The sequence below is a fragment of the Oryza brachyantha genome, chromosome 2 (assembly GCF_000231095.2).
Source record: "Oryza brachyantha chromosome 2, ObraRS2, whole genome shotgun sequence".
Taxonomy (NCBI): Eukaryota; Viridiplantae; Streptophyta; class Magnoliopsida; order Poales; family Poaceae; genus Oryza; species Oryza brachyantha.
Genome location: NC_023164.2, coordinates 1,898,083 through 1,924,984, shown reverse-complemented (window position 1 = coordinate 1,924,984; position 26,902 = coordinate 1,898,083). Strand labels below are relative to the sequence as shown.

The window sequence follows — 26,902 nt, the reverse complement described above, 5'->3', positions numbered from 1 at the left end:
TTCAAGGGGTTTACTAATTCATCTTCGCGCTAAAAACCTGCTAAGATTCCTAAAATTAAACCTTATGCAGAAATTCCACATAAATGGTAGAAAATCGTTGTAGCAAATTAAAGGAGCTCTTAAGCATCAGCAACTCCAAATCGGATCATCAATTACAAATTTATATTTTTTCCAGATTCAAGATTCAAGCATCAAAAATAGATTGAAGTAGGCAACAGTGATCTGAAAAAAAATAAACTAAGAGAGATAAAGGGGTTTGGCACCTACACAACTCTGTCCAATTCTCCCATGCTCCCATCTTTTTTCTGGAAAAAAAATCTAAGTAGCAAATAAATAATATCCATGTCCAACAATTTGTAAAAGATCTAATCAGGTCTGCCACCTCAACTGATATATCTATCACTAACTGTGTTTTTGATTGGCATGTTCCTTCCTCTTTCCCTGAAAATCTATTTGAAAATTGTAGCAAGTCATTAGGGCATGTGATGTAATGAGAGCACAGAAGAGGAGATTGATTAGAGCTGCCTCTTGTTCGTACTCTTGCTGATGATGTAGTACTACTTTAATCAAATTAAAGTTCAAATCTTGGAGTAAGCTCCTCGCTAATCCATTCCTTGCACGCAACTTTCAACATTAATTTTACAAACGATGCAATTAATCTGTTGCATGAAACAACGATGTTAACAATTCTGTTTTTGCCTTTGCCACCCAGTAATCTGAAGGTAACAACCTCTTTTATCCCTAACTTTTTTAGAATATCCTTAAACTGAAAAACACTTCACTTTCCACCCTAAACTGTCTTTTTTTTTTGAAGGGGCCAGCCTAAACTGTCAGGAAAACCCATCAGCGTTACACTGATTGCTTGTTTGATTTGGGAACTCTTTCTCCGAACACGTAAAACATAGCGATTCTTTCTCCGAACACGTAAAACATAGCGATTCGGTAGGATAACTATAAAAACTTAAAAATAGATTAATATAATTTTATTTTTATATAATTTTCTTATAGAAAACTTTTAAAAAGAACGTTACGCTTAACAGTTTAACAAATGTGTACATGAAAATTAGTAAAATAGGTGCGAAAATATTGATAGCATAAGTAAACCAACACAACCGAATGCTTTTTTTAGAATCTTCTGGTAGCCGCAGTTTTTCCTATAATCTTTAACTCCCCAAGATTCTCGCTCGGATTCTGAGTTATAGCGGTAGAATCCAAATATTAATTACAAATTAGAAATAGAAAATTCACATCCCATTGTTTTTGCAACTAAGCTTAAAAATAATTTATCAATAAAATTTTTATATAGTATTATTAGTGATCTAAAAGCAAATATCAGAAAATAAATTACGATGGAATTAAGTCTCAAAAATTAACTCCAAATTTAATTTTTAAAATTTAAATTTAACTCAAACCCGAAGACGAGAAATCAAACTCGTAGGACTACGTAAAATTTGGCATGCTTGACACGTGTGTGCACGCGTGCGTGTTCGAGAAGCGTGTAAGCTCGTGTACGTACCAACCTTGGCATGACACGAAAAGAGATTAATAGATGATTAATTGGCGAAATCTTTTAATATTTAATTTGTGGTGAGGACAACACGTCGGCATGTACAGTGGCAGCGCCAGCCAAACGGTGATGTTGATCTCCAATCTTTATCAGGTGTGCAATTTTTAAACCAGAGCTACACAAAGATAAATATTAGATCTGAAAGATAAAGGTTAATATAATTACTACCTTCATTTGTTATTTTATAATATAATACTTTGTAGTATTACTATATTTATACGAATGCTGATGAGTCTAGACATCTATAAAAATAATATATATTAATCAATAGATATAGTTAAAAAAGCTAATAATATGATACGGAATGAGTAATTAATAAACCAAGATAATTGTGCATGTTTAATATAATGATGTGCATCCTTATATAATAATATAAGAGAGCCCTGCTGTTTTGTGTAACTATTGTAATTGAAAAATAGCTGAGATCCGAAAATAACAAAAAAGAATGGCAAGAATATTTAAGCAGTAATTTTTGTCCTGGTTTGGCAATACATAAATTTCTCCAAAACGTCAAATTTGTTTAATTTTATGGGAACTAAAAAATATTTGGAAGTGATAATCATGCACACGCAATTAATGCCGCAAGGCTTACATGCATGGGTCAAAACACCCCCCGGCAGCCATGCGTGTGTCACGTGACACCATGAATGCACATTTTGTCAACAAAAAAACGTGCATTATACATTTTGGTCAATTGTTCACATGAATGCAGTAAAACTAACTGTAATTAAATTTTAGTTAGATTTGTTTGTTAAAAAATATATGGCAATTTAAGATGCAATATCAGATACTATTGAGTGGACATCAAACTGAAATGGGCAACACATGATTTTCTTTTACTGAAGAGAAGCAGCTCATGGCTAAAACCTAAAAGCCTAAAACCAGAGTTAGAAAAAAATCACCACATGCAATTAAGCATTACTATATCCAATAATCCAAGTAGATGCAAACCATCAATTTGTTAAGCTTTAGGTTAACTTTGCAATAATCAACCTGCTGTGCTGACATCTTTTCTACTCTTTCCACACAAGCCATCCTCTCTCTCTCACACACACAACTTTTCTTTTTTACCTTTTTTTCTTTGTCTTTTATGTCACAGTACAGTTTAATTGGAAGAAAAGAAAATGAGGGGGGCTATGACCTAGCTTACCGAAAGCGCATGTTGTTGCATCTACTTTGTAGAAGAAAAAATAATGCATCACAATGTTAAAGTGTGCATTTCTTCGGTGAAGAAACTAGTTGGCACTTGGTAATTTTACTCAAATGGCTACTGCTTTCTCTATCTTTTTTTTAGGTGGGGGGAGGAGGGCTGCTCAAGTGATTTTAATATCAATAGATATTATGTCAATTATAAGAAATTCTAATTAAAAATAATATAGTTATATCAATTTTCATGGTTAAATTATAAGAAATTCTAATTAAAAATAATTTAGCTAGATGCCAAGGCGAATATAGTTATGATGGGGACTCGAGCCCCACCACGTCCGTTCCCACCAAGAGCCCCTAAAATTTTATATCAAATATTAATGAAAAGAGAGGCTGAAACTCTATCTAATTTATTCATATCTCTCTAACGTAGATCCGTAGCCAGAACGTAGATCCGTCGCTGGCTAGATGCGTATTCTCTCACATCATAAACAAATAATTGGTGTTTAATACATAATTCTAGCATAGATTTAGCATAAAACTTCTAAAAGTATTTAAATTGCGCCCAAACAAAATTGTGTAATCAGATATCTCTAGAAAAATGTTTAACAAATATGATATTTTAATGGTTTTTTCTAAAAAATATATAATAATGGAGACTGGCTATTAGTGAAGTCCATGTCGTTATTTAATACGGCAAGTATATAGTAGTATTTGTGTAATGAAGACTATTTTTCCGTTATTAATGTAAACGCCTACCCAGTGGGAGACAACCATTTTGACCCCTGCTATTAAATAAATGTGAATGGAAGCCACGAGACTAATTAAATAGTGACACTTTGGTTTAAGTTAGTAGAAATCAATCATGCATATAAGTCATGTAATTAAGTACTAATTTTCCTCCCTTGTTTTGTTCATCTGAAACCTGACGGTTCATCCGTTGAAAATATATTAAAATTCTGACGTAGTACTGCAGCGAATGCCATCTAACACATGCCTAATCAAAAGTTGTTAATACTAGTATAGTCCCATGTAAAATCGTACAATGTTTTATGATAAATGAATGTTTTGTCTCCGGTAGTTGAAATGTTATCAGCAAATTAAAAGGGATGAATATTCACCAGCCTCATCTGTCATGGTGAACCTACCAACTCTCCACAATTCCATTTCCATTTAAATTCGTCTCCATATAAACCCCATAGAAAATTACATAAATTTACGTACTTTTGAATACATTTATGGATTTTTTGGAGGGGATTTTTGAAATACTAGCGCATTGCCTATACTTTATAATAGAATTCTAGAAAATAACATTATTTTCAACCATTTTTACCATCACTTGCTATATTTACTGCATGTTTCATTCTGTAACACTATCGAGACTTATCTAAATTTATCATGGATAAATATATATTTTAAATATGTTTAAATTTATAGTCACTCGTATGAATTTAAATAGGGTTAGAAATGACACGATATACGATGAATACGATGAAGAGATTATTTATTTTGTATATATAACTTTTAGTTGACAAATCCGCCCATAAAAGACGCGCACACAATATTTTAGCAAAAGAAAGATATAAGAGTCGATGTGAGGGGTCTCACACCACTATTTTCTTTTAAAAATAGCATTAACATAACAAATTTAAAACAAAGTGGATCACATAGATCTCTCCATCTTTTGGATAAATTTCTAAATTTTGGGAGGGGATTTCTGAAATGTTCCATAAATTGAAAACAAAATGGAGTTTCTTTAAGAATAAAAGAAAAGAAAAGGAAAAGAAATTAAGGCCTTGTTTAGTTCCCAAAAAGTTTCTCCAAACACATCACATCGAATCTTTGGACATTTAGATAAAATATTAAATATAGATAAATAAAAAACTAATTACACAATTAGAAATCGCGAGACGAATGACTAATTAGTGCAGGATTAGTCATAAGTGCTACAGTAACCAATATGTGCTATGACGGATTAATTAGACTCAAAAGATTCGTCTCGCGGTTTGTAGACGGAATTTAAAATTTATTTTATAATTAGACTACGTTTAATACTTTAAATATGTGTTAAAAATTTGATGTGATGTTTTGTAAAAAAATTTTGCATACTAAAAGCGTCGAAAAGGACGAGGAGAGAGATTACTGGACGTTAACTTTGGAGCTGATGAGTCAGTGCTCCATCTTTCTCTCTCTACCGCCGACCGCGAGTTTCCAGTCTCCCTCTCTCTCTCATCCCAATTCCCCCCCCAAAAAAAATCCGATTTTTACACAAAAAAAACGATTTTTATCGGCTTTGCTCACGGCAGCAAGGAAAAAGAACTTTTATAGTCGTGCCACAGGCGAGTAGTGGTGGTGGTACGAGCGCAGGAGAGGAATAAACTACTATTTGCTGGGTAGAGGGAGAAGAAGGAGCGATGGTGATGGTGGTGGAGGCGAGCGCATGAGGTAGCACTAGAGAGAGGGGAGGAAGGTTGAAGAAGGCGTGGTGAGGTGTGGAGGGCGGCGTAGGCGACTAGGTCCCATCCCATCGCCCATCGCTAGGGTAGTAGTAGTAGTAGTAGTAGCCTTGTCTCTTCACCTCACCTCTCCTCTCCTCTCCTCCTCCACCACCACCACCACCGGCGCCAGCGCCACCTACCCCCGCGAGGTCGCCGCTGTTGCTGCTGCGGCGCGCGGTGCGTCTCCTATCCCTTCGCTTCTTGCGTTCTTTGATGATTTCTGTGCGGTTCCGAGCCGATCTGTGTCACTGTGCGAGTTCTTGGTTGGGGGTTTGATTCCGAGCGATTGGTTCCTCTTTGGTTGTGGTGCAGCCTTGAGCTTTGCTTCTGAGTTGTCTCTCCTCTTCTTTTGGTTAGGACTTTGCTCAGCTTTAGTTCAAAAGTTTTGGGGAAGATTATGGTGTGAGGATTTTCATTTTTTTTTCATTTTTGTGGGGCAGTGGAGGGGATTCTGTGCTGATTTGCTTTTTTGGTTTGTGTTTATGTGCGGGATTTAGATGTGTTTACTCGTTGTGTTTTGGTTGGTTTCTGTGTTTCTGCATCGATTTTGATTAGTTCAGCGAGCAAAAATTCGTTCCAACTATGGTTTAGGATCAAGAAAAACCTGCTTATAGATACACCTGATTAATCGTGCCTTATCAAGATATTTTTTTGATGTTTAGACTTCTTTTGTGGAGGGGGATTTGGTACTGTGTGTTGTTGTTTGGATAAGGCGGTAGTGTTTGGAATTGAGACGAAACCGGAAAAGATTGGTCAATTTAGCATGTGATGGCGTTGTTTTCCTTCTTTGAATTTTTGATTGTGCTTGACTGCTGTATTAAAATGGTACTCTCAAGGATGCTTCTTAAGCACATGATATGAAATGTTAGGAAGCTGACAGTTGACATTGATGTGATTTGCATCATTTGGTGCTGCACACCAGACCTGTCACTTGACAACAAGAGCTGATCATTACTTGATCAAGTAGGATACTAGGGTACAATTAATTGGAACCGTATCTATTTGTTCTTAACTTTGCTGATCTGGAAAGGTTGTATGTACTATGCCTTAGTTCTTAAGCTCATGATGATTTTTTTTTTCTTTGCAATGATGGAGATGCCAAAGTATTGTTGCTTTACTTGCTTACAGAAAATCTATATGATGCGATCTAACTTATGGTACTGTGAGCCTATATTGATTTATTGATTGTGTCATGCAGGTTTTCGCTAGAAGACACTCTTGGTAGCATTGTACCCTGAGTCTTGCAAGTTCAGTATGGGTTCCGGAATGGTGAAGAAGAAGGTGGTGAAGGCCAGTTCTTTTGATCTGGATGTCAAACTTGATAAAAGTTGGATGGAGGATGTCACTTGTCCAATCTGTCTAGATTTCCCTCACAATGCTGTCCTTTTGAGGTGTACCTCATATGAGAAGGGTTGTAGGCCATTCATATGCGACACTGACCAGTCTCGTTCGAACTGTCTTGAGCGGTTCAAAGGTGCACACGGGCTCCCGACCAATATGAAAGTCCCATCTTTTAATGGAGCTCCTCTCGATAGCATTCACATCATTTCGTCAAACACAACCGACCGCCCAGCTTGCCCATTGTGTAGAGGTGATGTTATTGGGTGGGTTGTTATTGATGAGGCACGTTTGCATCTTAACCAAAAGAAAAGATGTTGTGAAGAAAGCCGTTGTTCATATGTAGGAAACTTTCATGAACTTCAGAAGCACACCCAACAAAAGCATCCAAATTCACGACCGTCAGAAATTGATCCTGCTCGGCGAGTTGATTGGGAGAATTTCCAGCAGTCTTCGGACATCATAGATGTCTTGAGCACAATACATGCTCAGGTGCCTAATGGTATAGTTTTGGGAGACTATGTCATTGAGTACGGGGATGATGATGCTGGAGATGACTATGAAGTTTACCACAGGGTTAGGGGGAACTGGTGGACATCCTGTATTTTCTGTAAGGCATTCCGCAGATCTTCAGGAAGCAGAAGTAGAGCAAGAGCAAGGGAAAGGAGAGGTAGTGGAAGGAGGAGCAGCAATAGGTCTAGTCAAGAAAGCTTTACTATTGAGGTGCCCTCAGGATCTGTTGACATAAGGGAAATCAGATTTGATGAAATAGATGATGAATATATAGTTACAGGAGCAATGCCTGGCATTGCCACATCCAGGAGAATAGCCAGTCATTATAGGTGTGTATACACTTTCCTTTTTCTTTCTTTCAGTTGCTTTGAAGAAATTATATTGCTGAAGGACATACACTCTAGCTCCCAAAAGGCCACATTGTAGACAGAATGATATATGAAAGCATGAATATGCATGCAGACACCAAACTATAAAATCTGAAGGTGCCATAGTTTTGTTTGATATTCTCCCTATTGCACGCATTTATTTGATACTACCAAATGGCCATATCCCTCCCTATGCAAAAATTTTTCCCACAGGGATTTCAGAGAGATGTGCAGCCTATGTTTAATGTTCAGAGGTAGTTCACTGATATTTTTGATCTCTGCAAGTCAAGATTAAGCACTGGACATGAAACAGCACAATTAACTCTTGTTTGATTTTGACACTCTGATGCGTCTTCTGTTCTTATTGATCTTTGCAGGGATCCTAGATATGGACGCAGACGCTCATACTACTAGGATGAACCGACCACATGAAATGCAATGCGCTGCAGCCACAACCAGAATCGCTGTACCTCTACCCGCTTCTTCGTTTTCTTGTCCTCTCCAAACGCTAGAAGATGCTATCTCAGCCGAAATTTGGTGTGCATATAAGATAGCAGCAAACCCTTTCTTCATTGTTGTTCATTCACAGGAATCCATTGTATCTTTAACCCCTTTCTTCATTGTTTCACCATTTTAGGTTTCTGTGTAAATATGTAACCCCTACCTTATAGCAATGTTGATCCAAGGTTTCTCTCCGGGAAATCCATTGTATCTTTAAAATGTTTCTCTGGAAATACAGCAAACTTTTACAGGAAAAAGCTCCCAAATTTGTCTCTCAATCTATCTCTGCGCCATGGATCCAACACGATAATTGCCGGAAAAATTCAGAACCCCCACAAATGTGTTGGGTTTTGAGAGGCATTTGCATGACAGGAACAGCCTGATTGTGATTGATGCCTTGCTTCTGATGCTGGGTTTGTAGAAACGATTTCGTGTTGGAATGTGCCGAGGCTTGTGATGCTTTTTGATTAGTTAAAAAAAGTTGCTTGTTCTTCTTGCAGAACGGCAGAAAGAATTCCTGCTGAATCATCTCACCGTTGGCTTGCAGTGTGCAGGGTCAGAACTGCTAGTGTTGTCTGTCAGAATGCTGGTTGCTTCCTTGGCTTGTGTACTTGATTCTGGTTGACTTGCATTAGGGCTGCGTCAATTGCTTCAACTGGGAAGATACCTGCCTTGTTCAGCATCTCTGCATCTGAATCTTTGTTTAGTTCTTTACCGTCTTTGTTACGCATAGATGAGGATAGTTTTGTTTTTCTACCTCTGAAAATAAAGACCCTAATACATTTGAACACATGCTGTTCCAGATATCAGGAATGATCTACATAAAACATTGAATTTTTTTGGCATAATTAGTGTATAATTACTGCATAAGACATAAGTCTGTATGGAAGCAAAATCTCCCCGTTTTCCAATAATCGATTTTCAGCTACAACCAATGTTACAAAAGTATAATTGTGTGGTCTATGCGGACAGAGACTGTCACAATGTTGAAAGATTAAACATACAACAGATGTGGGAGAACAGAGGTAAATTCCTGAAGAGATGGAACTGTTGTGTCCTTTGGTAGGGAGTAATTGACAACAAATGTACTGCCCGACAAAACATGAGGTGTACAACTAATCGAACAGCGTTGCGTGTTCAACAAAAGATCGATCAATTTATCAGAAATATTAGATCAGTACAGCATCACCACCATCATTTTGGCCTGTGAAGAGCATGCATGCTACACCAGAGCTTCCAACTATACAATTCCAGATCCTTTTGGTTGTGCAGGAAACATCTGATGAGAACAGATAGATAATTATTAGGTTATCGGTGATAATTACTATCTAGTTATGCTAGGGTAGGCCAAACAAATAGCTGACGCAGAGATATGATACCACGATGAGTAACCGAATAACTGGATCTACTACTTGGGAACTGGGACTAGTTATCATCTGTTTCCAAGCAAACATAACTACTCACTTTGCAGCACATTCCATCTGTTTGTCCATGTGTGACTTCAACGGTGATATTGTCCAGGCTTCAGTCACATGTAAGCTGGAAGCCTGCTGCGGACTTAAGACTTCCATCTTCAGACTAAAGAGCTTACCAGAGAAAGCTCATGCAGTTCAGTTAGTGTCCACTCCTCTCCAGTTTGTCCTCCAAGAACTATTGCCTTTGTACCTCCCACAACACAGGTACTGTGGCCCCAGGCAAATCGCGGAGGGCGGCCAGGAACATTCAGTATCCTCCAGGTAGGCTTCTCTTCAGTTGGATCCAGCAGGTAAAGCTTTGAAGCGGAGTGAAGACCTGCCACTGACCCACCAAATATCAAAATTCTCCCTCCAGGAAGGCTCACAGCAACATGGTCAAGGCGAGGGGGTGGACCGACTCCAGCTGGATTACCAGCCCCTGGCATTCCACTTCCAGTTATACACCGCCAGCATGGCTCATTTTCACTTAAATCCATTGTGAACACATCGTTAGACCTTAGTCGTAGAGGACCACTTTTAGCAAGTCCACCAAACATCAGGATTTTCCTGCCATCGTAGACAGAGAGCGAGTGCCCCAATCTACAAGGTGGGGTCCAGGATGCAGGTATCTCCCTCCAGATAGGTCTTTCCATTGTTACATCTAAAAGATAAGTGTCACTGAGAAGCACACCAGAATCAGCACAGCCGCCAGAGACCACCAATTTGGTTCCATCCAATGTGCAAGAACTATGCCATGACCGTGGAACAGGAGGTGCAAGGCCAGGAATTTCACGCCAAGTTGGATGTTGTGCATCCAAATCCAACATGAACACATCATTGAGCAGGCCTTGCCTCCCACAACCACCAAACAGAACCAACCGGGATCCATTTAGACAAGAAAGGGTATGACCCCAGCGCCCAGGAGGAGCTGACCTCACATTGATGTGCCTCCATTCTGGTTTGCTGGAATTCAAATCAAGCACAAATGTATCATTCATTGGCTGCATGTTAACACCTTCCCCTCCAAAAAGGACAACACGATTCCCTGCAGCACACGCGCTGAAGTTGCAGCGAGAAGGCTCCACTGCACCCCCAACTGTCAATTTCCTCCAGGTGACAGCTTCCAGGGTGGTCAACTCTCTTGCTAACCGTCCCCATGCCAAACTTCTTGATCCAGCCACGGTCTCAAGAACTCGAGTTGCCTCACTGCCCCATGCATTCTGACAAACCATTCTCCAAAGGTCATCATTCTTTGTTAAGTGGTACAGCCGTTTACATACAGAGTTTACAGAGGCTATATCCCTGGGTGATAGTCTTGATAGGATCTTCTGGCAAAGTACCTCATCATTCAATAGGAAAAGATCAGAGTACTCTGAGCAGAAGCCCTTCCCCATTGGACTTGATCGGACAGTGTTATCTGGAGTAATCAGTGTAGATCTCACAGCCTCCTTAGTTGTAGAGCCAGACAATGGCCCCAAATCAACATTAGAGTCATTGAAGAACTGCATGCCCATATAGTGGGTTATTGTTTCATCATCTCCATAAATGGGTGTTAGCTGGAGCTTTGCCATGAATGGAGAACCATCTTTCCTAAAGTTCAGCAGATCACCCTGGAACACAGTGCCTTCATCTAAGCATCTCCGAATCTCAGTAACTACTGTAGCATCAACAAGGGGATGTCTCCTCTGAGCAAATGGTCCTCTGCATTGCAAGAATCGGCTGAGGGGGAAAAAAGGCAGCACAACAAGTGTAAGAAAGAAAAATAATATATACAGGTAAAAGAACCAATGTAGAATGTGAATTAATTTGCAGAGTTGATAAAAAGAAAAATACTTATGAGGTGAATCACACCAGCAAGGATATTGGGACTAATTTGCAGGGTAGCTAAAAAAAATTCTTTGAGGAATTAAACGAGGTGAATCATAGCAGCAAGGATCAAACATATTTTTCTATCACTGGCAATTGAGCGAGAGCGTGATCACTGTTCACATCTAGTTTTTTATTTGTGTCATAATGATGGAGTTCTAATCAGGGGTTCCCAAAAATGCCTTGGTATGCTAAAAGGTCAACTTGTGCCTTAACTGCTACCCTGTGAACCATGATAAGGAAGGACACTATAAGTTCAGTGCTTCAGTTAATTCTATCAAAAGGGTCCAACCAACATGGACATAAGTCAGCCTACTCAACATAAGTGTACTCTGGAATTTGTAAGATCTAGCTAATATGAACTGCTCATGAAATTAGCAGGCCACATTCCTTTCACCTACAACTTTTCCATGTTCATCCAACCCCAGGTCCACATATAAAACACAAACCTCTATCTGAGCCTATTTTCCTATAGAGAAATCAAGGAATAGCATCATCAAGAATAATTTCTGCCTTGTTTGGAAGACACTAATATTACATGAATCAATTCAACCCCTGTGAGAATTGGAGAAAAACAACCAACATAGAAAACAGATCCTAAGGCCATACAGGAAGGACACCAGTTTTGTGGGGTACTAAAAATAGTTTATTTAATCCATCACTAGTATGATATTGCATTATTGCCAACTAACTGGCATCATGCATGATAAGATATAAATTGCCCTTCTCATAACAAATACTGACAAAATAGGAATTACAACTGGCATCTATAACCAAAAGAAAGATGCCCACTGATCACCCAAATAATATCATTCTATCAGAGAACTACAACAGAAAAAGAAACACATATACATACACATGAACGACTAAGAACAGAATACTCACATAACATGTAATGCTGACGATCTACCTGACCCAGCTTCCAAAATCGAGTGGCTTAACAAGTACTACCAACCAAAAATACTACTAGCAAAAGCATCAGATGATAAACCTGTTGTAGACTCAGAACAATCTCAACACAGACTGCTAGAACGTTATACACTTAGATTTTGTATTGGATTACATAAGAATGCCTGGTTCAAAGCGCGCTCTGGCAGAACTAACACTTAGATTTTGTATTGGATTACATAGGACCTTGAACCAAAAGTCCAGGGAGATTTTTGTCATGTGAGACATATCAAAGCGCGCTCTGGCAGAACTAACATGATCGATAGGTGTGACAAACCAACTCACGACTGTGAGGACGAGATTGGAGTCCTTGCATGTGCAAATCCCTACTGTGGCGTCACTTACGACCAAAACCAACCATCTAGGCCTCGTCTGCACCACTAAATTCAGTTTGCAATCATCATATCAGTAGCCCCAATCGGCAATTCGACACCAATTTTCCCCCCAATTTATAGAAGTTCAGTGTATGGGTTACTGCCTAGATCACAGCATAATTTGTCACCACCTTACCGCCTATCATCCAAATTCAGAACAGCAGCAAAGCAAGCGGGTGGAACGAGCAAATGGCACTAGGGGATTGAATCGGGGTTGGGGGGGGGGGGGGGGAGGAGAGCACGCACCAGTTCCTCCCGAGCACCTCCTCGGCGCGGTACCCGGTGGCGTCCTCGAAGCCGCGGTTGACGTAGATGATGGGGAAGTCGGGCTCGAGCGCGTCCGACACCACCAGCCCGCACGCCCCCAGCACCCCCTCGATCGCCAGCGCAAACCCCCCACCCCCAACCCCAACCCCAACCCCATCTCCACCTCCACCTCCCACCTCCACCCCCTCCTCCTCCTCCTCCTCCTCGTCTCCGCTCCCTTCGGAGTCGCTGTCCCACTCCATGGCCCGGAAACCCTAGCCCATGGCGGAGCCAACACCTACACCTGCCCGCCCACCTAGCTCGCCGCCGCTGGGGTCCGGGTCGGGGTGGGGGTGGGCGCGGATTTACAGCGTGCGCTCGCCGCGGCGGCGGAGGATTTCGGTCGGCGCTAGAGGCGGAGGCAGATTGGTCGTCGTCGCCGCCGTCGTCGTCGTCGTCGTCGTCGACGGAGGCGGAGGCGGAGGCGGCGAGCGAATGAGTGGACGAGGCGGCGTGGGGGGAGGGGCAAGTGGCGGCGGGCGGGGGCCTCGGGGAGATCTGGGCCGTCGGATCTGCGGGCGCCGACGGCTCTGATCTTATCTCGCAACAAACAGATTAATTTTCTGGTTCCTCTTAGATTTTTTTAATTAGAGTTCTAGGGACTTTTTCAGTCTATTGTCACGTGTTTGAACGTTAATTATGAGTATTAAATACGAACTGATAACAAAACTAATTGCATAAATAAATGTTATTTCATTAAGCAATTTTTTTAAGCCTAATTAAGCCAAGATTAACAAATATTTACTGTAGCATCATATTCGCTAATCATAGACTAATTAGGCTCAATAGATTCATCTTACGAAATAGTCTAGAGCATGAGATGAGTTTTATTGGTAATTTATATTTAATGCTTTTAATTAGTGTTCAGATATGACAGATACAAGCTGGCCTTAGCCATGCGGTTTTGGAGATGGAGGAAATGGAAACCGAAGAAGTTATCAAAAGTTGGTTTAGTATCATTCTCTACTGGCCTCGAGCCCCTCTCTCATACGGCCTGCAAATTTTCAAGGCGAAAATCAAATGACAAATCTCTTGTCCGGTGGTTCTTCTCCACTCGATATAGGCGGATTCTTTTTTATATTGTAAGATGATTTAATTTTTTAAATAAAAATTTATTATTATTAATTAAGTATATAAAAAACTGTAGTGGTGTTTTTAATAAAAGAACAAACATACGATTTGATATAATTAATTTGGTGTTATATACTTGCTTAAAAAAACTTGGTGTTATAGACATTAATTGTTATGTTTTGTATAAATTTGGTCGAATCTAACAAAGTTTGCTTTAAGAAAAAAATAAAATATCAATTATCATTGTTTGATCAGTAAAAGGGAGAAAAAAAATATCATTACCTGTGAACATGTGTTTTATTTTGGTACCGTTTGTTTCCATAAGTCCTATGACTTAGGTTAGTCCTAGGACTAAAACATAAGTCTCTTTTAGTTCTACCCTGTTTGTTTGGGGATTAAAAGGGACTAAAATCTTATTAAATGACCTAATCAATACTACACAAAACATATAGCTATAGGCTTAGAGTAGTAGAGTAGGTGTATTATAGACCTTTAGTCCCTTTTAGCACCTCCCCTAGGGGCTTATGGACATAGATAGTTTTAGTCCTTTTTAGTATCTCCTGTTTGGTATTTTAGGGGCTAAAAGAAATTAAAGTAGAGGGACTTATGGATTAGTCCCTCCAAACAAACAGCCCCTTTGGTTTTCTCCCAAAAGCCGGGTAATAAACCTGATTTCTAAAAAGGAGCATGATGGATGGATGGATCAGAAAGTGTGGTACTAATCTTGCATATTTAGTCTTGGCCTTGGAGAGGCAGTCGTTTCAATCAGCATGAATTATTAGCAAATATGCTGTTGTACAAGACATGCATGTGAAATCTTGATGCAACTTGACGAACGGTGTGGATAGCGAGATGGAGATTGACATAAGCTGAGGGGATTGAGTTCCTCCCGCGGTTTCAAAATATAAATATTTATATATTATTTAATAAATATTAAGGTTAAGGATATGTTTTCTTTTAATTATTTTATTGATCGAATTTTGAATTGTTTAGATTTTTGTCCTATACACCTGCGGGTTGATAATGAATGAATTCTCGATTTCAATTTTGACACATAAGTATTTTATGTTGTGTATAAAATTGTTGTGCATTTGGAGTATTTGCGAACGGAGGGAGTATATATATATATATATATATACAACTCATTTACCAGATATGTTACTGTTACTTTCCTTTAACTCATTTATACACATATCTTAGTTTACTTTTCTTTCTCTAACTAACATTTCAGTATAGAATAATATGCTCAGGTCTATCAGACTAACCATTCAGTAGAAAATAATAGTCATTCCTATATCTTATAAAATAGAGATTTGCTCTGGTCCAACAAAAAGTATATAGAGGTACCAATACCTCATGACACTAAATCGTTTTTCACCATTGGATTTAGCTAAGCAAGATGAGCATTGTTAGATCCAATGATCAGAAATAATTTGGTACCATGAGGTACCAGTATCTCGAGATACTTTTATTAGATTGGAGTAAATCTCTATAAAATAATAATGACGATGCAACTTGATAGGTTCATCGGATATAGTTGAAATTCCAAAGATGCATGCATATGTAGATTTTTTTTATCTTCTCATTAAATTTTCCCCCTTTTAATTTGCAAGATGTATTGTTGATCAAGGGACAATTCAAACCATCATTTGGTTGGATTGGACTGAAATAACAAAAGGGAAAAAAATAACAGAAAAGCATGTGATGACTTTTCTCATAGATATTTCAGTTATTGTGGACACTTTGGGTACTTCTTTCCAAGTGATGATTTAAAGTACTGTACTGTGGTTGCAAATAGGTTTTCAGTACATTCCACTTCCAAGGCCATGATGTAACTTACAGTTCATACATCGTATAATGTGATGCGTAGGAGGCACAAATTTGATGGCTTGATGTATACATTTCTTTCTTAATTTACTCTCTCTGTTTCACAACGTAAGACTTTCTAGCCTTCTCTATATTTATATAGATGCTAATAAATTATATACATTTATCAATTGATGAATTTAGATAAAGCTAGAAAGTCTTACTATATGAAACGGAGAAGGTAGTACTTCTTTTCTTGCCCTGTTTTTAGTGACATTTGATAGCAATATTGTTTGTTAGAAAATTCGAAAGTGCAAAAGCTTTGGAGTGTTGAAATAAGGGAACCATCCAATCTTTCTTGTAAGTTGCTATGGCTTCGTGATTGGAGATATATAGATCACAAATAATGAGCTTTTGGATTGCATTGGGTGGTGTATGCAACTCAATTTACCCATGTTCATTGTCACTTGATCACGGCCGTCTGATGCTGTCTTTGATTTGCATCTAATTAACCATCCAAACCAACTCTTAGCTAGTTTGTTGCACTCAGGTTTTATATTACCATGCACAAATTAAGTTGTTTCCACTAATTAACTTTGGAGTATTCACTTATCCCATTAGCTCATGCATTTCTGCACTCCCATCTTCTGGCTGCATATCATGACCTTGCTCAAGAACAGTGTTTCAGTTGGCTCTCTTGATCATCATTCTATGATCTCTTCTACATGCTCTATCACATCCAGCTTAACTTTTTTTTTTTCTTTTGAGGTTGTCATTGATCTCAATCTGACATGACAATCTGAATACATTGGTTGATTTCTGTCAACAACATGAGCTTTCTTCATCGATTCGTTTTGCATCACCATCCAAGCGTATGATCTCAAGCAGTTTGTTTGTTGATTTTAGATGATTTCTAAAGCCGCGTTCGGCTTGAGCTGTATGAGTTAACTTATCCCTGGCACGGAAAATATAGTAATAGATTAGTATATGATTAATTAATTATTAAAAAATGTAAAATAAATTGATATGATTTTTTAAAACAACTTTCCTATAAAAAATTTTTGTAAAAAAATACGTTGTTTAACAGTTCGGGAAACTGCACGCGGAAAACGAGGGAGATAAGTTACTAAGGAGAGGGCTGCCGAACGCGGCCTAAATAGTATGCGTTTTATTTTTATGGATTATGTATGGGTAATGAAATGGGAGATAATTTTATGAGCCTAGAAGCATAGGAGGAGTACGAAATAATGACTGCTATAAGATTTAAGACCGAGGATGAAGGTTTCCTGTTCTACAACAGGTATGCCAAAGAAAAGGAGTTTAGTGTAAGGAAGAACTACGCTAGACGTGATCATATTATTGATGTGGTAGCCCCTAGGTAATACCAATGCTCTAGAGAATAGGAAAGAAGTGTATATGGATATGGTTAACAAAACTGGAGAAGCCAAAAGCTCTTAATTATAGATGTGGTTGCAATGCACTTTTTGAGATTAAACTAGATAAGAAGAAAGGTGATTGGTTTGTTGTGGAGCATGTGGCCAAGCATAATCATCCATTGGCTAAATCAGATGAAGTAGCTTTCCAAAAGGCTAATATTTTGGAACTGGAAGAAGTGGGTTTGCGTCAGCATCTCAAGTTACGGATGTCATGAAGAATGAAGAGGCATCATAATGGTTTTGAAGCTACAGGTTTTGCTAGTAGAGACCTGTACAATTATTTTATCAGACGATTGGACACGGCAAGTCACAAAGGTGCTCTTACACTGGCTGCGATTCGAACGGGGTGTCACAAAAGCTAATTAGCAGCACCGAAAACGATAAACATAATTAGCACATGATTAATTAAGTATTACTTATTAAAAATTTGAAAAATAGAGTTATTTGATCTTTTAGAACAATTTCTATATAGAAAATTTTCGCACGAAGTACATCACTTAGTAGTTTGATAAGTGTGCTAACGGAAAACGAGAAGAAATTTAGTCTAACAAGGCAAAACGAAGGCAACCACTACACATTTGTTCATACACACATCTATCAAGTACAAAATATGGGCGTATTGACATGTACAAAATGTGCAGAGTTGAACCACATACAAATTAATTTTGACACATCTACCGGTGCGGGGCACCACAAGTGTTGATGTACGAAATGTGGATTTAACATGTACAAAATGTGCAGAGCTGAATGGTATGATTTAGTCTGGCACGTCTACTAGTGAGGACTGCATCAATAAAAAAACAAGAGAAGTAATTGAAGTGCACGAAGATATTAAAACGCCTAATGACCGATGCAAATGAAGGCAATTAGCTCTAGGCTAAGATTCAGATAGACATCATTGTAACTATCCATGACTAAAACAAGCAACTCAACAGTGTAATACTCTGGGTGCTTTTTTGAATTATAATCAAGAATATTGCATCTGCCAATACCCAATATGTTGCCATAAATTTCAAGGCCAACTTGTAGGTTGTAACTAACTCAGCATCCATACTCAGTGATGTCATCTACTACCTCCGTCCCTAAATGTTTGACACCATTAACTTTTTTATATATGTTTGACTATTTATCTTATTCAATTTTTTTTGTCAAATATGTAAAGCTATATATGTGCATAAAAATATATTTAACAATAAATACAATGATATAAAAACAATTAATAATTATGTAATTTTTTTAAATAAGACGTAGAGTCAAACATGTATAAAAAAAGTCAATCGCGTCAAACATTTAGGGACGGAGGGAGTATATCATTATATGACGTGCTAATGTGCACCTTTCTGTCTTCTTTTATTGGCGATTGAAAGCACCACTTGTTTAGTAGAAAAGTCAAAAGTAAATATTGGGAAGAAAGTCTTGAATATAAGTGGATTTCTTATCACCAGTTTAAACTTTTAACTTTTGAGTTGAATTTCCTAGTGCCTCTTCGGTTTGGAGGATTTCCGGGGCTTCTTTGAAATGCACGATTTAAAAAACAGAAATGGGAAAAACACATGATTTTAATATAAATGCAAGTGTAAAAGAGTGGGCTGCAAAACAAAAGAAAAAAAATAAAAGAACGATCGTTTAAATAGACCCTAGAAAAAACACATGAAATGGATGAGACATAGACTAAAGAAATTTTACAACAGGTTGGTGCTCTTGCTAACTTTCTTACAAAATCTACATGCATTGTGCCATTTCTTAGGAATTTCATAGGATATGCCAATCATTTCTTTGAAATGGCTATACATGAAAAAAAAAAAACTCATATAAGACTTGAATCCTACAAAAACCCTGTAGAAATCCTTTGATTTAAAGGAGCCCCCGAAAGAAAAATTGGAGGAATCAAAATGTTTCATGTAAAATTCTCTAATCTCTTGAAAAATTTTGTTCAAGTCTATCTCATCCAAGCACAGTGTTTTTTCTACGTTATATTCAAACAACCATCCTTGTGTTTTAAAAATCCTCTGTTTTACACATACATCAGAATTCTATGTTTTTACTGTTCCTCTGTTTTTTCGATCATCACGTGTCTTAAAGGGGGCCTTAGGAGGTACTGCTAATTAAGTTGTACATTAGGATATACCCCAACCATATAAAAGCTTGTTCATTTTTACCATGGTAAACATTGAATGATTCTTTTCAGAGAACAACCGCTTTGATATTCACAAATTGGAGTGAAGTAATTCAAGACCATTTACAGTTTTCACAGAAAAGATGGACTCCAAATCCATGACAGCTATTTACATGCTTGAATCTCCCAGCTGGGATTAGCTCCTAGTAGAAGGTTCTACTGAAGCTTTGCATATTGGGCACCAGTTCTTCTGCCTGAGCCACTGATGAATGCAAAACACATGGTATTGATGCTCACATCCCAACCGCCCAACTTCTTCACCCTCCATGTATTCCTCCTGGGACAGACAGTTATTTTCATATCAGTGAGGGTTTACCAATTAATCCGTTTTTTTATGATGTGTAAACTAATTGATCTTAATGGTTCTTTTGACAAGCACAGAATTTGACTGGTGTTGTTGGGAAGGATGAGGGAGGTTTCAGATGAATACTAGATACAACAGTATCTGATCATCTCTAGACAAGGCAGATTAATTGAGCTGGCAGTAATAAAGTATGTTAAAAAGAATTATCAACAAGGAAGAAGTTGGGATGATGCAAAATGAATCATAAATAGTGTTTAATACATTGGCAGGAGAGAAGAAACAGTTCATTAATCCAAAAGGTAACAGTTCATTTTCATAATAATGTATGACAGGTGCGGATAAAATATGAAAAGAATTGAATGAGAAATGATTGATGTGACAAGTAGTAATGTAAATAACGTTAAAATACTTATATTTTAGTACAAGACTCAAATCGCATAAATGTTTATATTTTGGGATGGAGAGAGTAATATTTCCACTCAATATTCAAGAGATAAAGGCAAAACCACAAAGGTCATTTTCTTACTACAAGCTGAAAATCTCCTCTCCTTTTTCGACTTCTCTTATTTACTGAACAAAATTGCAGGTGTGACACAACATCAAGTAGCCCCATCAGTTTCACTTTCACCATGAATAAAGGTGCAACACAACATATAATGCTTAGATGATAACAAGATACCTGGCATATGCTGCATTTGATGTCATCTACAACACGCGCATTTGCTTCTGTAGCCACTGGTCTATATATACTTCTTCTGACGCATTTCACAAGTTGCTCTTCAGAAAGAGCAGTGCTAACAGAGCCTATTCTCTCTCCTAAAGCTAATAATTCCTGTTCAGGAGGGAACAAAATGATTCTCAAAGAAGTATACACTAGAACTTGGGCCACGAGTGACCATTTACTTAATCAAAAGCACTTATCTAATTAAAAAAATATAGGGATAAGCGTACATAGGCTTTTCCATGTCCAATCAAACATAAGGAAAAAGAAAATAATACCTCATAGGACATGTTGTCGGTATCCATGCGCATGTCACTATGCTGATCATAAGAGGCGAAAGCACCGAGTAATAGATTTGTCTCCAGAACCAGCAATTGCTGCAAAATTCATCCAGATCCAGTGATAAGTTACAGACAGTGAAATTTTTTTGACATAAAGGCAAACCAACTAACCTCATAAGTCAGTTCTGCTTCTTGTTCAATCCTGTTCAGTGCTAATAATACCTGCATGCAGAGTCAAAAATTGATATAATTCTACAAAGAATCTATCTACAGAGAAAAGAAATGGAGTTGTTATGCAAAAGGACCTCTGCTATTCCTTCTATGGCAATGCCTCTGTGGCCATCTCTCTCTCTTTGAAGATCATGGAATGTATGTGTAGGGATTTCCTCATAAAGGGAGCTTGATCTTCTTCTTCTTGCAGTAAAAGTATTTGATCCATCACGTCTAGATGAGTAAATTGAATGAGGTAATTCTGCAGGGAATGGCCTTGATGAGCTCTCCAAGGAGGCTTCTTCCAAAGATAAATGCACTCGATCTGACCGTTGATTCCCTATGGAAGAATCATGCTGAGAAATCATGCCATCCTCTCTTTCCTCAGAGATCCTAAATCTAGTGCCCCAAGGAGGTCTTCTTGTCCTTACTGACAATGCTGAATCCTGAAAATTTCTTCTGCTGCTTCGTACGGTTTGTCGAGAAACTGCCTGTTCAGTTGCAGTTGTTCTGATTCTAGGACCAGCAATGGTAGGGTATGTAGGAGGTGAATTGCCTAAGCTAGCCGGTTCACTTAAGCCCCTTGATCTAGAAAAACTTCCCCCATCAGAAGCCCTTCTTCTCATCGCATCAAACCTCCTGCTATAAACAGAATCAGATGAGCAACCTGATGGCAGAATATTAGATACTGAATTAGAGCCCAGATTTTTAAGACCATGCCGTTGTACTCCACTAACATGATTGCACGGTCGCTTCACATCAGTGACAGAATATTTGGATGTAGCAGGCATGCTAGTGCATGACGAAGAGCAGGACCCTGATTGACCCCAATCCAATTCTTTGTCCTTACGTCTATGAATTCTTGAACTTGGTGCAGAACTCCTTACCAATGACTCAACTGCATGTTCAGAAATATCTGAAGAAGTGGCAGAATCCGGAACTTCAGTCTCAGGTACTTCCAATTGGCATTGATCAGTAGTCAAACCTTCTGCCTCAGTATGAAGAACATCTGAACTCTGATCCTCAACAATGATTCTCTTACTACCTGGATGTATATGTTTCGACCCAGCATTTCTGGAGCTACTTTCCGTAATGTCTACCCCTGCCAACAACGGTTGCCCTTGTGTTTCCTCGCCAAATTTTCTAAGTGGAACTCTGGAAGAGCTTCCAGGCATGACCACTGAGGTTGAAGACTTAAATGAATCACGCAGATATCTTGGTCTCTCTTGATTATCAGCCAGCCTGGTTTTCATAGGATTGAGTCTTGTGGCACTTGACGGTCCATCGCAGTTCTGAATGGTCCTCTCCTCAGGGCTTCGGTTTCTTGAGGTGATACCAGCACCTCTTCTGAGAAATCCAATAGCTGTTTTGGATCTCCTACTTTGATATTCCTCCATATGAATAGCCAGTACTGAATACCGGGATAGAAATTTTCTTTAGTGTCACAAAAGCCTGAAAAATGGATGACAAGACATGAATCAGCAAGAGAACTCTCAGGACAGGACACAGGCGACAGACAACAGGGACAAGCTATTATTCAGATAACAAGTTAATTGCACTAAACTGACATTAGAATCAACAGTAATCCTGACATACAACTATACAAGAGCCATCATCATAGAAACAAGTTCAATATGATGACATGATCCACCCGACAAAATGTCCAACAGGGCAACCTACACTAGTTCAATATTAACCACACAACCCTTATTGTTAACTATTGAGTTGTAAACACCTGAACAAATGTCACAGAACAAGGGCATTGTGTGCATGCCTTCAAAATGGCCACTGCCGAATGTCGTTAATAAACTCAGCAAACCACTGCCAAGAACATCGTTTAGCCATGGAGAGACCATGATGTCATTAATTAACCTTAATTCACAAAAATACATTTTAAAGATATCTTTTAAAAAGGATTGGGACCACGTATGATGACATGATCATTGATAAGGTCTGTGTGGTAACGTCACTCATCTATCCACATACTCCTGTCAAGTAATTCGTCTCTTAACCTTTGGACCCATCAAAAGACATGATTTTTTTTTAACTGCTACTAACTCAGCCTTGTTGTCAAATCAACTAAACATATACACAAGTAGGTAATAGATTCAGAGAAGAAACATCAAACTATTCTTGGGATGAAAAGAATATCGAAATGGAGGATCAATGGCCTCTCACTCACAAACAATCAAACGAATTATGCACAAAACGGCCACAAACACCGACCATGAACTGTGCTTAGATTACTTCACATCCCATATATCATACTCACGAATGTCAATATAATCAAAGTGACAACGAAGAAAGCATCAAATCATCAAACTTTACTCCTCGCCGAGGCCCAAAACCGGGAACCCCCTATATATGACAACCGAATAACCGATCGCTCCCAAACCGCATCACAATCACAGCAACACCAGCACATACCACGAAGCATCAAACGAGACAAGTTCTTGAATTGAAGCAGGACGAGAAATGGAAAGAGGGGAAGACAACAACCTCGTGGATAGGAGCACCACCTGTTCTGAACCTGATGAAACGGTTGGAAAGGGGGCAGCTTTGCTTCCTCCGCCGCCGGACGCGACCTCCCCCGTACCTCGAACGCGACGGCGCGCCGGATTCCGGAGCCGGAGCAGCCGCCGAGGAGGAGGAGGAGGAGGAGGAGAAGCGAAGCAAGCAGCAGTACCACCACCTGTCCTGGCTTGGATTCCTTCTTGGGTTGGATCCGAGGCGAGGCGAGGCGAGGCGACGTTATTAGCGGACGTCTTAACGGGTCTGGGAGTTAAAACCCGACCCGCTTAGATTGAGCCGGGTATACTGCATCTAACCAATAGGAGCTGATCGGTTTTCGAAATGAAAATGTATATTTTTTAGGTTTTACGAGTATATACATAGGTGTATTGTATACCTATCATATAAATACATATGTATATTTTTTTTCAAATTAGGGCCACGCATGCATATACATGCAAAATAAGAAAGAATTATAATATTTTCTCATCGATTTTCACGTTTTCACCATGCGCGCTCCAATCAGTCCTCACGTCCCGATGAGAGGGGGGGGGGGGGGGGGTTCTATTTCTATTTGGAATTTAAAATGGGTTCTAATACACTCAGATGCTAACCGTAAATTTAATTAAAAATCCAATCAAAATACGCAAAAGGCATGTGAACTTTATCAAAAGTGATACTAGCTCCGTCTCAAAGTATTACACTCCAGTGTTAGATAAGACACAGACTCACCGCTATCGATCTGCTAAACAACAAAACTATTCCACTATTTAAATTCATTATATTATTATATCGGGTTATCACTAATGCATATTCTAAAACAGGAATGAGACATTAATTGCTGGGATATGTACTCCCTCCGTTTCAAAATAAATCAATCTTTCACTTTTTATCTATAATATTTAACTATTTATCCTATTTAATCTTTTTTACAATTAACATTTTTATTTTTATTAGATGATAAATTATAAATAGTATTTTACGTGTAACTATTCTTTATTCCTTAAATTTTATTTAAATAAGACGAATGATTAAACGCTTAACATCGATAATTAAAAAGTTTTGTTTGGTTGCTTACGTCAGGCGTGGGTGTACCGTCATGGAGGAATCCTACGCCTCTACATCTATCCCTATCAATGACAGGTGGGCCCGGGGATGAGTAGTAATGTTGAGTACGCGTGCACGCCAAAAAAATACTCCTAGCTACAGGCCTACAGTGGGAGAAACTGGTAGCCTCCACGTCAGCATCGTCGTTGGATCATTAATTTGAAGAGAGATTTTTTTTTTAGAATGTTAGGTAAACTTCTCCATATTTTGATTTAGTTTATTTCATTTTCTACAAAACATGGTATAAACGTTGTAAGAAAATCAAAATAGAATTTTGATGTGCCACATCAGTTTCCGTAAAATGTTTGTAAGAATTTTTTTTCGCTTATATCATTTTCCATTTTACAGTGTGTGTATGGGTGTAATTGTTTGGTTTTTTATAAAAAAATCCAAATGATATATTTATAAATAAAAATAATTTATGAATAAAATTTTTATATACGTATTTTTAGTGACATAAAAACCAAGACTAAAAAATAAACTTTAGAAAAAAACTTAAAAATCAACTCTCTAGTATAAATATTAAATTTAGTTTATAAAAGACTGGGTATATGTCTGTCTGGCTCACCGACCAAGCGGCACATTAATCAACAACCTGAAGAGTGGTATCTGTAGCCAGTATATACAGATAAGAGATTTTAAGGTGCTTGAGAAAGTATCAGGAGGTATTAAAATTTTAATATAAAATTTAATATTTTTTAAGTATCTATACTAAAATTTTGGTACCTCTCAGTATCTACTGAGAACCGTAAAATTGTTCGACCGGAGAAATGTAATGCATGTCTCTCTTTGTTTTTCTTTTCCTTTTTTTGTGTGATGGAGCCAAGGAAATGTCACAGGCTAACAGTGGGGAGACAAGAGAGACTGTTTCATTTCAGGTCAGTTTGTGCCAACATGCATGGTAAAATATGGCTACAAAATAAATATGTACGTATGCTTGTATGGCACCAATCATAGCATGGGCACAAAGTCACAGAAAAGATGGTTTGTTCATGAGTGTCCATGTACATCTTTCATTTTCTTTAGACCAACTAATCACTCCACTTAGCTAGCACTAACCAGAAGCATTAGCACTTAGCCATAACCAAATTATCTCACAGCTTTGCAAAGCTAAGTGCAGGGGATTTTATATGAGGGCAACTGCTCATCTAACAGAGAGAGATGCATATGACAAGTTGGGTTACAAATAATGGATGCTCTGAACAGATTCAGATGGGATCCTGTCTGTGGTGAGTCCAGCAGGTTGATTTATCAAAATTTTATTTTCTGAAAGGTCAACACCAATTGATTTACAGACTAGAAACATATATTTATGTACATCCATTTGAGAAGATTTTAAAAATCATGCAAATATGACATATTTGAATGAAAATGTGAACTTTACTCTCTTCTGGAAAAGATAATTTTTTCAATACTGTTTAGAAGAAACTAAGAACAAGTATAATAGCAAACGGTAAGCCAGCTAAATATTGAGGTGGAGGAGAGAGGGGGGAGAGAGAAGAGATGCGGATTGTAAGCTTAGAGCAAGTTCAATAGCATAGCCAACTACTAGCTCCAATTCATCTATAACTAATTTAAAAGTCAATTTATATAATAGTTACATATAAAACACCAATACATGGTCCCACATGTCATATATACATTTTGTCTTGGAGGCCGTGTGCAGCTGGCTATAAATTAGTAGTCCACTCTCTTCTCTCTCCTCTTTTATCCCTTTAAAATATGCTTATAGCTGGCTTATAGCCTGCTGTTGTACTTGCTCTTGCTCTTATAGTCAGCTCGGCATAAAAACTAAGAAGCTCTGTGAGAGAGATAAGTAGATTATGTATTAATGATAAAGAGTTAGCTACTGTATAGGTGAGCTAAGAGAAGACTATAAAAAGTTTTATAGTCGACGTGCTGGCTATATATTAGCCTTCCTCTAATGCATAGACTGGGATTATAATAGCTGCTCTGCAGGAGTGGTTGGGATGATGGCATCAACATGATGAGATATTTGATTGTTGGGAGATTAGGATAAGATGATAGGATTTCATTTGGCCTATACAGAGCTGGTACACAAAGAGGATGCTGGTCTTGGATTACACTATTTACACGGCAGCTTTAGGTGTTTCCCTGGTTGCAACCTACTGGCAGCAAAACATTGTGTCTTGTTCCGTGGGGCCGTGCTCGTTTGAGCTTTTGCCTGCAATCCTGCACCTTGCTCTGATGATAGGTCAGGTTCATCATGTAGGATATACTACCTCTCTGTAAGACTTTTTTTAGCCCTATTTAAATTTATTAATTAATCAATATATATAGTTTGATATAGTGTTATCATCCATAATTGTGAAACGGAGAGAGTATATTACAAGCATATGAGAAGTTGGTGAATGCATATAATTTATATATGTGTCTAGA

The 26,902-nt window shown here is 38.3% G+C and overlaps 3 protein-coding genes across 5 annotated transcripts; 1 reads left to right on the top strand and 2 right to left on the bottom strand.

The window, feature by feature from the left end:
* Positions 1-4,987: 4,987 nt before the first annotated feature.
* LOC102713517 lies at positions 4,988-8,203 on the top strand. The gene is made up of 3 exons (XM_006646829.3): positions 4,988-5,388; positions 6,410-7,391; positions 7,808-8,203. The coding sequence occupies exons 2-3, from the start codon at positions 6,466-6,468 to the stop codon at positions 7,842-7,844; spliced, it is 963 nt and encodes a 320-aa protein (XP_006646892.1). The 5' UTR covers positions 4,988-5,388; positions 6,410-6,465; the 3' UTR covers positions 7,845-8,203.
* Positions 8,204-8,775: 572 nt separating this feature from the next.
* Positions 8,776-13,336, bottom strand: LOC102713159 (putative adagio-like protein 2). 2 transcript variants are annotated; one of them, XR_005811174.1, is made up of 3 exons: positions 12,820-13,336; positions 9,396-11,104; positions 8,776-9,210 (listed from the first exon to the last, which is right to left on the bottom strand). XR_005811174.1 is itself a non-coding variant. In XM_040521345.1 (2 exons), exons 1-2 carry the CDS (start codon positions 13,080-13,082, stop codon positions 9,505-9,507), a joined length of 1,863 nt encoding a protein of 620 aa, XP_040377279.1. In that variant the 5' UTR covers positions 13,083-13,336; the 3' UTR covers positions 8,776-9,504. The 2 variants fall into 2 exon arrangements, 1 of the variants encoding a protein (XP_040377279.1); XM_040521345.1 differs by having other exon boundaries at positions 8,776-11,104.
* Positions 13,337-19,373: 6,037 nt separating this feature from the next.
* On the bottom strand, positions 19,374-23,589 carry LOC102712693. Of its 2 annotated transcripts, none has more exons than XM_006646826.3 (6): positions 23,384-23,589; positions 20,980-22,336; positions 20,846-20,896; positions 20,672-20,770; positions 20,352-20,504; positions 19,374-19,645 (listed from the first exon to the last, which is right to left on the bottom strand). In XM_006646826.3, exons 2-6 carry the CDS (start codon positions 22,279-22,281, stop codon positions 19,505-19,507), a joined length of 1,746 nt encoding a protein of 581 aa, XP_006646889.1. In that variant the 5' UTR covers positions 22,282-22,336; positions 23,384-23,589; the 3' UTR covers positions 19,374-19,504. The 2 variants fall into 2 exon arrangements, with proteins under 2 accessions (XP_006646889.1, XP_006646890.1); XM_006646827.3 differs by having other exon boundaries at positions 23,404-23,589.
* Between the last annotated feature and the right edge of the window lie 3,313 nt (positions 23,590-26,902).